The 12,716-nt window shown below is 48.9% G+C and overlaps 1 protein-coding gene across 2 annotated transcripts in view; it reads right to left on the reverse strand.

Moving 5' to 3' along the window:
- PLEKHA7 (pleckstrin homology domain containing A7) overlaps positions 1-12,716 on the reverse strand; it is a 203,833-nt gene that overhangs the window by 24,554 nt on the left and 166,563 nt on the right. For both annotated transcript variants that reach the window (XM_063093679.1, XM_063093678.1), the window contains exons 11-13: positions 11,035-11,557; positions 10,444-10,530; positions 7,298-7,351 (exon numbers count right to left, since the gene is read on the reverse strand). In XM_063093679.1, coding sequence (XP_062949749.1) covers positions 7,298-7,351; positions 10,444-10,530; positions 11,035-11,557 — 664 coding nt within the window. The remainder of the gene's footprint in view (positions 1-7,297; positions 7,352-10,443; positions 10,531-11,034; positions 11,558-12,716) is intronic.

Below are 12,716 nucleotides of genomic sequence, written 5' to 3' on the forward strand. Positions count from 1 at the left end.
AAGGCACTCAGCGAATGCTGATTGAATTGCACGTAGATCAAAGGGAAACACATGTAGGTAAGTGCTGTAGAGTTCCTGGAAAAAGCAGAATTCCAGCCAAATTCTGCTCTTCAAACTGGCAGATTACGTGTACATACATGTATACTATACACACAGTCACAGAACACATGGACTCCTGCAACGATCCACAAACAGACTGTGCTGTCTCCTGCGATGGTGGAGAGGGAAGGGAAGGGAGTGTGTGGATTAATCCTGGTGAATCACACACAGCTGAACTTCCCAGGCAGGACTCAGGCTTGAAACTCAGGGGAACCAGGAGAAAAGCTGGTCAAAGTAGTGAAGTATTCACTCTGTGTCACAGTCCTTTCATCAAAGCAGAGGACAATGAGCTTGTCTATTCTCCAAAGGGGCTGACCGTCGGCTCATTTCCTAGGTAGAAATCATTTTCAGATTGAGATATGCTTGGGGATTGTTCCCCCCAGAAAACTCTTCCCTTTATTTCACAGAAGTTTTTTATGGAGGATATCTTTTTGATACTTAAATAGCAAGGCAGAGAATCTAATTGAGGAATGCCATCAGGAAAGGAAGAAGATATTCCACACAAAAACGGTATTTTGAAAAAGCTGAGTCTTCTAAATTATACTTTTGATGGAAAGCTTCCTAAAAGTATGCCCTTTGCTGCCTTCATAGAGAACTGAATATATATTCAACCTTTTTTCCCCCCTCTCTAGGATATTAACACTTCCTCTTTACTAAGAAGTAGATTTCTCTTGTCCCCTTTTAATGTGCTACTTGTAATGTGTGTGGGTTGGGAATTCAAAGAACTCAAAGCTCAACAGAGACAGGTGCTTAGGTCTCTTCTCTCCCTTCAACTGGGGTTGGTGCCTTCCAGGTTGCTCCTCCCACCCTGTGTGTCTGCCACCACTGTGCTCCTCAGCACATCAGATTTCAGTGTTGTCTGCTCATCTGTCTTTCCTAACCAGACAGTAACCTAATTAGGGGTGACTGTGGAGGCTATGATGCACTTTCCGTATCCTCAAAGCCCAGCCAGGGCCTACCACATTGAGGATATCTGGGAAATGTTCGCTTAGTGAGTCCATGAATGTATCAAAATAAGATGAGTTGGTTCTGCCTCCTGTGGAGGAAGGGGCACAGGGTTTAGAGCACAGCTCTGGGACAGCTGTTTACACAGCTCAAAGGCCCTTTAAGCTTCTGCATTTAGCATTTAGCTCTGTTCCAGACAACTGAGGCTACGAAGAAATATTGCATCCACAAGTAGTATATTACATCCAATTTTCCTTTTAAAATTGTGTTTTGCGATAGCAATGTTTAAATCCATTTAAAACATCAACTATGGGTACCCCCAGCATCTCTGTCATCAGAAAAAGTGAAAGTCCATGAGCACTCATCCATTTGAAAGAGTCTCTGCGTCAGAAGGGAATCAAAGGCCACGCAGGCACCTTACCTCCCCTTGACTACCTGCCAGCACACTTCACAGGGCTCAGGACGGCTCGGCACACACTTGCTTCCCAACCTGCAGCCTCTCTTGTAATGCTACGAGAGCTGGCCACGTTGCAGTCAGCACTTCTGCATCAGCAAAGGGGGTACCGGGCAGTTTGTTCAAAGGAGGTGAGAGGGGGTTTGTTCTAATCCAGCTCCAGACTGTTAACCTATTATCAACTCCCTGCCCCCAAAAGTAGCCACCTTAATCCCAGGTCCACAGTGGAATCTGAGGAGACCCTGGCTCCTCCAAGGTGACTAGTAACTGCTGCTCCAACCCGAGAAACTCATGCTCAGCTCTGTCTAGGTGAGCCTCTGCTATGGAGGCAGACGAGTGAGGATGGAAACATGACAAAAGCTGGTGGCAAGCCAGGCAAGCTCCCCCACCCCTTGGCAGCACAAAAGATGGAGTCACAGAACACCACGAATGAGACGCTCAGCCTGGTGCATCAGCCAAAATGCTGAAGAGAGTTTCATTTTTAAATAAAATAAACCAAATGACTTGCAGGAAGCCTGGGGCAGTCAGGAGAGCAACTGGTTATTAAGCAAGTGATGGAGTCTGCACTGAGCCAGAAGCAATGGAATGGCCCGCTCAGGACATGGATCAGATCATCTTACGCTTCTCCTGGGCCGACAGCCCCGTGCTGACTTCTTCAGCACTTTGTAAAGCACGTTGATCAAAGGTTCATTATTTTTAATCTGTTCCAAACAAAAAGGCAAATACAACAAAATGTAACAGGTGAGACATTAAATGACACTTGAAGCAGCCAGAATTTGGGGAATTGGCAAAGGGGAAACCTTAAGAAGGGTGTTTGCTGTGCAATTACAATGACCAGGGCTGAATTTTGGTGATACTACATCCTGGCTATGGGACCTTCCCAGACTTCTGTAAATGGGGTGATGATAAGCTCTGCCTGAAGGGATCTTTTTGCAGGTTGGTTTATGTGGGAATGCCAGTTCCAGTGCCCTTTACTTCCTGGTGCTGCTGTAGAAGGCAAGGGGGAACATTATAGAAGTCAACTTTGTTTCTTCCTTGGTCTTCCCTCATCACATTCTGTAAGATACCGAATCTTTAGTTTAGAGTGGTGCCATGCAGCAGTCTCACCCCCATCCAGAATGTTCTGCCTTAAATCCCTCAGACCCTTGCCTTTACACCTGCAATGCATCTAAATGATTGTGTCTTACCAATGGTCCCAAATGCTTGCAGCTCCTTTGAGGGAACACTGTCCCACCTTCTAGAACAGTGGATCTCAACCCTGGCTAAACACTGGAATCATCTGGGGAGCTTTAAAAAATACTCATGCCTGAGTCCCACCCCAAGATATTCTGGTGTAATTGGTCTGGGATGGGGCCTGGGCATCAGAATTCTTAAAAAGTCCTCCCAGATGGTTCTTATGTGCAGCCAGGATTGAGAACCACTGCTCCCTAAAACAGGGGTTCTCAAACTTCAATGTGCATCAGAATCACCTGGAGGGCAAACACACAGATTTGCTGCCCTGCACACCCCCACCCCCACCCCCGCTTCTCATGGAGCAGGTCTGGGGTAGGACCCAAGACCCTGCATTTCTAACAGATTGCCAGGTATTGCTGATGCTGCTGGTCTGGGGATCACAGTTTGAGAAGCACTACTTTGAAACAATGTTTCTCAACCCTGGCTGTATATTAGAAACACCTAAGGAGGTTTTTTGTTTGTTTGTTTGTTTTAAAGAGTAATACTTGAGTATTAGCAATTAAATCACAGTCTCTAGGGAGTAGGAACCAATCATCTATTCATTTTAAAAGCTTCCTGGTAATTCTAGCTCATGGCCAGAGTGGATAATCTTTGCTCCAGAACAATAGACCTCAAACTTTTCAGTGCCCACAAGAATCACCCCAGAACCTGATTTTTTAAAATGCAGAATTCTGGGCACCATCTCCAGAGGTTCTAATTCAATAGAACCTCCAGACCTGCATTTTTTCATGGAGCTCCTGGGTAAATCTGCATAAGTGTCATCCCAGATCACAACTTAAGAAACTCTGCCCCAGAAGCTGACTTTGGAAACAGACCCTGAACAGAGAAGCCCTGGTCTCAGGCTCAAACAAATAGAAAGAGTCCAGAGGCTAATAGACCTGGAGCCACTGACAGAACAACCCTCACAAGAGACAAGCTCCTCTTTGAGATTGACTGCAACTTTCTCTACCTACAAAGACACCACCTGAGAGGCCGCAGATACCCTCCCCTACCTCACCTTCCCAGCTGTGCTTCACAGCTCTAAAAAAAAAAAAAAACAATTCAAGGTGTCAGCAACAGTGAACCCCCACCCTCCACTCTTCTGACCCAGCTGGAGTGCAGGGTTCTGAACAGCAGAACCTCAATGCCAGAAATACAATTCATTGAATACAACTTCAGGGTGGGAAAAGCACACGGTATATGGAAGAAAGAAGGCAGGTGTGAAGTCAGACCCTGGGTTCAAATCCCAGCTATGTAACTTTGCAGAAGTTACTTAACTTCTCTGATTCTTGGATTTCTGGTTAGTAAGACAGGGATAATGATTCCTATTGCTCAATGATGCTGGGAGGATTAAATAAAATAAGTAAACATCAAAGTGCCCAAATAGTGCCAGGTGGGCACAGGTGCTCAATCACTGTGCAGTCCTTTTCACCCTGGCACCACCAAGTAAAACGCCAGAGAAGTAAACATTACCAAAATCCGCATTACTATAGCATGCCTTCTCAGAGTGGAGTGTGCCGTTGCTTGACTACTCACACCACAGCAAGAACGCTCACTTCAGAAAGAAAGCTCTACAACTGGCAGGGAAGCAGACACTGTGTTACACACAGTAACACAGCAGAGCTTTACAGCCTTTGTCTCTCCTGCACTGTGCCTAACTCCTTCAGTCATTCTGTGTTACAGCTGTGCCAGCTGCTGCTGTTTCTTCTTTCTGCCCAGCATGCTTTCCCATTAGGGCACTCCTCCCTTACTCCACAGGGATGCTGAGTGAAAGAAAGTGAAACTGGGTTTGCAGGTGGCTACCTTTCCTGCCCTTGTGAAGGCAGCCTTGAACCACAGGAAAGGAGGAGGCACACCAAGGAAAGAAGAGTGATGACATGGCCTGAGCTCCAAGAATGCAGCTCGTGGCTACATGAATCAGTATTTTCCCTTTTGGACTTAGCAGGCTGATTTGGTTTTCTGACATTTGCAAACAAAAACATCCTGCCTGGTATACCCAGTCACAGTCTGCAGGCCCTTGACACTTGTCCCCTGATTCCAGCCCTTCCCTTGTCTGGATCCTGAAGTGAGACACCCATCTTGGAATCCGAAACCCCAGTTGGGTCTGAGCAGGGCAGAGTAGGTCCCCTGCCCCTCTGAGGGAGCCCACGGGGGCACCAGCCTTTTTGGCACCTACATGAGACTACTGACACGCACACAACATATCTTTTCCCACATGTGCTGCTGGTAAGCCAAGCCTCTCCCAGCCTGCTGGTGCAATTCATTTGGGGAACTAGTTCTCTGTGAGGAACCCAGCAACTGGAGTAGCAGCTACAAGACCAGGGAAATTTTGATATCAACACAGCTGTTTTCCACAGCAAATAATGACAACTTCCAGGAAGTCCAGTCACCAATGTCCTGATCACAGACAGCTCCTACCTAGTAAAACACCCCAAGGATGCAACTTGGGTCTCTCCATCCCATCAAACATATTTCCTAACATAATGACCCAAGCTTGGCTCCATAAAAAGCTCAAAACCTTCAGGTCCACAATAGTAGAAGCAGTATTTTAAGACAGGTCATGTGGCAAGGTGATTAAGAGCACTGGTTTTTAGAATTGGAGCTATACCCAAATACTGCCCCCAGCAGCTGCTTGTGTATCCTTGGGAAAGTCATTTACCTCTCCAAGCCTCAGTCAGTTAAAAGATGATACCACCACCTCCCCTACAGGGCTACTTAGGGGGTTAAATGAGGGTTAATTAATAGAAGTAAAGCACAGTGACCAGCATACATTATACCCCCTATTGTTATTAACATTCTGCTGGAGTCAGGACACACAGGGACTTCCGGCTCTGCTCAGCCATCCTCTGCCTCAGTTTCTCCCTCTCTAATCCCTCATAGCTCAAATTCTATGATCCTGAAATAAAACAAATCTGAGATGGAGTTTCTCTCCAGGACCAACTTTGAGTTTCCACTCTCACATACAAACAGGAATCAGAAGACATATTTCCTACTACTCTTGCTCAGATGCTTTACTAAGTTCTCTCTTGCACTGTGCACCAAACACTCTGATAAATCTATGTTCCAAGCCAAACCCCTGCCACAGGCCCAGGTACACTGTAGATGCTCTGCAGGTACATCTGGGCTAACTGCTGGGCCCAGGGCAGGGACAAGAAGAACAGAGCAGGCAGCTGGTGAGTGGCTGTCAGGAAGGAAGGCCAAGGAAAGGGGGTGTGCTGCTGCCCAGGGCAGGGGAGGCCAGGGGCTGTTGGATCTCTCCATGGGCATGGTGGGAAGGACCATCCCTGTCCCAACAGGATGCAGGAGGATGGGCTGGAGGCCACCTTTAGCCCACACAGCCATGCTTGAGCACTTTGAATCCTGAGGCATTACTACCATACTTGCAATGCTCACATGAGCTCTGTGTGATCTGACTGTCATGTGAGCTGGAACACATCCAGGTCTTGAGGGATACCATCCCAACTCTGAGAACTGGGCCAAACAGGTCTTTGTACAGTTATTGTACAGTCATTGTATATAAGCCTATTATTTTCTTTCCCAACCCAGACCATTTGGTAGTTTCTCAAGAACAGAGGAGCCTCAATTTTTCTCTTGCATCTCTCCTCTCTTCTGCTGAGCTGGGTACACAGCAAGCAAGTGCTCAACAGATACATAAGGGAACTGGTTGATTTCTTATCAAAAGCCCCAATCTTGCCTCCCTGTAGGGGTTCCCCCCCGCCATCTGCTGCCTTAGGACCTAGATTATACTCCTGCTTCTACAAGGCTGGATGAAGATCTCAGGTTAAAAGTCTCTCAAGCCAGGTGCACTGGGAGTACAAAGAGGCATGCCCGTCGCAGTTGTCTGGGCATCCTTCAGGCCCCTCACTGCCCCCTGCCCCCACCCAGCCATGGCTGATTAAAGGTCACATTCCTTCAGTCTGTTTCATGGCTCGGGAGTAAGAAGTGCTTTTCACAGTGGGAGCTTTCAGAGAGCTGTGGCAAGGGAACAATGGCAGCTCTCTTTCAGGGAGAATGCTCTCACTTCTACAGGAGCTTTCTTAGGCCCTCTCTGTGCTGTGAAAGCTGATTTAGAGCCTGATGCTTTATCACCTACAGGGAGGGGCCTGTTGTGTATCTCCTACACAGAGACAGGAGACTATTGGTAAGCCTCAAAGCCAGGTAATTCCATGTGGAATTTGCTCCCTAGCAACAAAAACAAAGAATCCATCAAACCACTTGTGGCTGAAAACACCCATCAGTGGTACCTTATGAACCAAAAACACATCCTGCTCCCACTGGAGGCTCTGAAAAAGTGACTGGTTTTTTTTTGGAGGGACCTTTGGTTCTGACCAAGGGAATGAAGAGATCGAGGTCTTGTGCCCTCATTCTGTAAGCCCGAGATCTCAGCAGAATTCACAAGACACTGAGGAGAGCCTGAGTTTGAGGCTGTAAGAAACAAAACTCTTCCAGTTCAGAAAGGAGACATCTTCATTTGGGATCCAGATTTCATAAGACCTGTGTGGCCTTTGGCTTTGGGCTTGGCTCCAGTGAGTTGAAACTCTCAGAAAGGTGAGTGTCCAAGGAAGGTGGGACCCCAACACCACTCACCTTTAGATCCAGGTACTCCAGGTCTTTCTTCAGCTGGAGGTAGGTATCATCAGCCTTCAAATGAAGCACAGAGAGGGGAAAAAAAAGTCATGAACGTCAGGCGTTCCATAACTTGGGACTTCATGTGTGAATCACTTATACCGTGCAACTTCGGGGACAGGGACCACAGCAGACCAACACATTCAGGGCCATGGGGGAAGCATAAATGTGTCAGTGCAGCTTGGAGCCCTCTTGCAGCACGGCGGATCTTGCAGGCCACTGAGAAAACTGGGAAAGCCAGCTTGTACCCCCACTGGCTGGGTGAGCCCCACCAGGGGGCTAGGACAGCAGTGCAGCTGAGGCAGGTGCTGAGCTGCTGAGACAGAACCAGGTGGTCCACCTGGAAAAGCACATGCCACACCTGAGGTAGGGCCCATCAGTCACCAGTGCTCCAAATCTTGTCATCAAACCTTTGGACTGCCTCACTTTACACGCATGAAGTAAGATAACCTCAATGTCTGTAAGAGGCAGGGAGCTAACCTAGGTAACCCAGGAGGTCCCAATGTGACCCTGGGTTCCAGAACAGTAAGCACCAGCAGTCATTGGATGCTTCCTGGAAGTTCTGGCTCTTTTTGCTCAGCATTGAGCCAATGTAGCCATGTCAGGAGCTAGTTGAGGAAGCTCCAGGCTCCAACCTATCTGCCTGCAACTTCTCTGACAGTCTGTACTATGGATTGATGTCTCCCCAGACTTAGTCTCCACTGTGACAATGTAAAGAGGGTGGGAACTCCTATTATCATAATTGAAAGGTGGGGCCTTGAAGAGGTGATTATAGGACCATGCTGTAGGGAATGGATTAAGGGTGTGGTTCTAAGGGCTTTAAAAGGAGAGCATGCGAGTCTCTCTCTCTCTCTTCCTCCCCTCCCCCTCTCTCTCTCTGCTCCTCCATTTTCTGCCATATGAGAACTCTGCATTGCTATAAAGCTACCACCAAAGAGGACCCTCCCAGATGTGTTTCCTGGACTTCGGACTTCTCAGCCTCTGAAACTGCAAGCAATAAATATTGTTTTCTTACAAATTATCCAGTTCCATGTATTTTGTTACAAGCAACAGAAATGGACTAACACAGTCTGTTGGAGAAATTCTTCAGTATAATTACTAGAAACAGTGAAAATAAGGAAGAAACCCTTTGATTCCCTACAACTCATGCTCTCCCATGTAGCAGATCACACCGCTAACTGTGAGACAGAGGGGCTGTGGAAGCTTAAGAAAAATGGTCCAGGCACCACTTTCTCATCAGACTCCCAGCCAAGCAAACCAGCACTGGTGAAAGTGGTCCTTATTTACAGCTCTGATGTAAAACAATCACACAAATAAACCATGTGAGACATTCGGGCAGTGCTTTTAAGAATGGGAAGGCCTGAAGGACCATTGTCAGGGACACTAGTGGCTTGCAAGGTCTTTATTCTGTCCCTAAACTGTACCCTCACCCAACTCTACTTCCCCCATCAGCTCAGTCACTATACACATTCCACAGGACTAAGAAGGACAGAGCAAAGGAGAATTATTAAAAACCACCCAAATTTACAACCTACAGTTTTTGCACTTGTTCCCTTATATTCATTTTTTTCCATACATATCCTGAGTTTCTCAGGACTTGCTAAAACAGGACACCCTCATCTGTCTCCTCCCTACCTCTGTACAGCCTGGAGGGATCAGACAGGTTCATGTGGCTGAAACTATCCCTACCTGAAGACAAACCCAAGGAGGAATCAGTTTCTTTAAGCTGCTCAAGATGCCCAGGAGAACAACCCCCTGGTTAGTCCTCGAGAAGCTCACCTACCAAACCCAGTGTCCTGGGAGCATTCCAGAACACGCTGCCAGACAGGACCTGGGTTTTGGCTCCAGCCTGCATGCTTCTAGCTGAGGGATCCTGAGCAAGTCACTTCCCCTTCTGCGTCCACTTGCCTTGAGTGTGGCAACAACTCCTGTCCTACCTTGCCTCTTCCAGCTTCCCGTGAGGTTCACAGGGTGAGAGAGATGCAGATGCACTATGAGTTGGCCGGGCACTGTCCCAACTGAGAGGACACCCTGCATTCTCCTTCCAGGCTGACCCACACGTTCACCCAGCATCCTAAGGAGTGCCCAAGGTGGCAACAAGGCTGACAGCCAGCACAGCCGTTTGGACATGATCACACACCAGCCTGGCAGTCACCACGTACAGCCAGAGAAGCCACAGTTCAGGTCCCTCACAGCACATGCAGCCCCCTCCCCAGCACTTGAGGGATGGGAACCACCCCCACTGCAGTGTCTGGCAGCAGCATCCAGAAGCAAACAGGCAGGGAATGAGGGAGAATGCCAGGCGGCACAGACAGACTAGAGCGGGCACAGGAGGCGGGTCAGCATGTCACTCCCCTGCCCCCGGTCCTGAAAGGGCCCACCAGCGCTGACCTGGCAGGTGGGAAAGGCCAGCTGGTGCTGTAGTAACTGGCCGACGGCAAAATCTCGCACATTGGCCAACTTGGCCTGGTGCCGCCGTAACCGGGTGAGCAGCAGGGAGAGCTCCTCCAGCTGCAGGTGTGTAGACACATTACGAGGAAATTAGCCACCACAGGAGTGCACCACTATAATTACTCTTCACCCCAGTGCCGGGACAGCACTGATGTGACACAAAGCAACTATTGCATTAATTCTGTCACCAGGACAAATAAAAGTGCTGGCAGCAAAGGGGCTGCAGGATATCATTTCTTTAAGAAAGCAGCAACCAAAAGGGCAACCTCATCCAGACTCAGGTTTAGAAGACAGAGCTAACCATCAATCAAAGTAAAGACCAGGGAAGAAAGTAGAGAAGCTAAGAGGAGAAAGTGGGTTTCTGGAAAATGCTTCTGGAAAAATCCTACTCGAAAGAGAAGACAAGCCCAACATTGCTCTCCACATCCCCCCAAGCTCTTCACCCAAACTGGGAAGGACCTAGTGCTATCTGGGTGACCCTGAGCAAGTCAGTCAACTTCTCTGAGCCTCAGTTTCCTCATCTGTAAAGCGGAGGTTGACAGCTGCCCTGCAGACTGCATTTGACTGGCTCAGAGGGAGGGAAACACCAGATGAGATAGGGCTTTGCAGGCTATATCATACCATTCACCTTGAGAGGGAGATGAGGCACTGCTTACCGATTTCCCATGTAAACTGGGAGCGCTGACAGTGTGGGTCATGTAGCCCATGGAGGGCATGGAGCGCCGATCCACGTGAGAGGAGTTCTGTAGATGGGGAGACAAGAAGTCACACTGAGGGCACACCAGGCACCGGGCTGGGGCCAGAACCTCTGCCGCCGACGCCCAGGGCAGCCAACTGCCTGCCACTTCACCTTTCTGAGTCTGTAAAACGGGGATACACTCCTTCCTCACTGGGTTACAACAATGATACACAGTGAAAGCCTTTGGAAAGTTAAAACTTAAAAGAGGGTTATTAGAAATAACTGAACTGATGGAACACAGACATCTTTTCCCACCTCCCAAGCTGCATGGAAGCAGACTCTAATTGAGGAACCCTGCACAAGTTATTCTGTCTCTCAATGCCTCAGAGTTCTCATCTTTGAAATGGGCATATCTATAGCACCTACCTCATAGGGTCATGGTAAGAATTAAAGTAAAGCCTTTTGCATCTAAAAGTACTGCATAGTGTTAGCTTTCATCATTATCTAAAAATTGCTCAAATTTGTGTTCAAACCTGGTGAACAGCCTGGCAGAGCTCTGGAGCCTCACCTTGATGGCACTGCCCCACCCCTTCCTGGGAGATTCCCCCAGCGAGTTGTCCACACTCCTCCTCTGGTCTGGTGGCTTCACAGTGACCCGCTCTGCTGGTGTGTGTGGCCGCCGGGGTGGGAAGACCCTCGAGGGTCCTGGGGGAGGGATGTCCGAGGGAGATGGAGGCACTGAGATAGAACGGGGCACCTCCAGCATGCTCCTGCTCCGGCCCTGGTCGGTGAACTCTGGGGAGCCAGCACAGATGGGTGCCGTGGGGCTGCCGTGCCGGAACTGCTGCCGCTGCTGCCACTCATACAGCTGCCACACGGTGCCGTCCCGGTGTGCTCGGCGCTCCTCACTAGACATCCTCAGGTGGCTGGCGCGGTCCTGTGCATACTTGTAGTCACTCGGCAGGTTGCGGAGAGGGGGCGAGGAGCCCCCTGAGGGGTGTCGGGTGCTTGTGGGAAGAGTCTGGTAGTTTTCTGGGAAGGACAGGGACTGGCTAGGACCCTGGTGAGGAAGTGTATGGTCTGAGGGAAGGCTGAGGAGAAAAGGGAAGGACAGATCAGGAATCCAAACAAGGAGTCTGCCAGGCTTTGGTGAGAAGAGCTAAGTCAGTCCACAAAGCCCAGCATGTTGTGGGAGTCCTGTAAGAACCCCCAGGAATGATCGAAGCAGACATCCAGAACTTCAGTCACTTCTCCTCTTTGCAGAACAGTCCAAAACTATTTTTCTCTGTCAACCCCCCTACCAGGACGACCTGGCTGCCCCATGCCCATCACTTCAAGTGCAATGTGATTACACGTGCCTTCCCTTTCTCTCCCTCTTGGCAGCAGTCAGCTCTTCCAGTGGACGTGCAGATTTCTAGGAAAGGCCTTACAATGCTCTGGGCTACCAAGATTTTCCCTCTGCCTGGCATCCTAGCACCAAGTTCTGGAGGTTCTTAAGGGAAGTGGCTGGCATCAGTTCCTTTCTTTTTCTGGACCACTCTGGTCCAGACATTGATTAATTACCTCCTCCCCAGATACCTCTGAGACCTTTCTAACTACTTTCCACCCTGTCCACAGTCAACTTCTCTGATCCAATCATTCCTTTGCTCCCAAAACTTCCCTGGCTCCCTGTTGCTTGTGAAATACAATCTAAACTCCTTCACCTGGAGCTCATAGCTCTCTAGCACCTTGCAGTCCTGCTGTTTTCTCACTACTCCTCCTACCAGGGCAGGACTAGGCTGGGGCAAGCCAGGAGCCTAGGGCCCCAAATTTAAGGATGCACTCCCTCTCAGGCGCACCCCTACACTTGCTGGTGCCTGAGAGTGAGCTTCATCCTAGTCCTGGCCCAGCCTCCTACACACCTGAGCAATGTCTCAAAGTGGAAGAAGCAAAGATAGGTAGTAGAATGACCTGGGTTTGAATCCAAGCTCTACCATTTGCTGGCTTTGTGATCCTATGCAGCTTACCTGTCCATTCTGAGCCTCAATTTCTTAACCTGCAATGTGAGGACAGTTTTACCTGCCTCATAAGTCTATTCTGAGGAGTAAATGAGACAGGTAAGGGGGATGCAACCTCATATCTGAGCCACAAAAGGTCCTTCACCAGTGTGTGCTCCCTTCCTCCCTCCTTACTGTCATAATAATGTTCTTCCCTCCCCCTACGCCTTGGCTCCCCAAGCCCTATTACCCAAAGCTTCCTCATTCTCCAGGA

This window comes from Cynocephalus volans, chromosome 4 (genome assembly GCF_027409185.1).
Source record: "Cynocephalus volans isolate mCynVol1 chromosome 4, mCynVol1.pri, whole genome shotgun sequence".
Classification (NCBI taxonomy): Eukaryota; Metazoa; Chordata; class Mammalia; order Dermoptera; family Cynocephalidae; genus Cynocephalus; species Cynocephalus volans.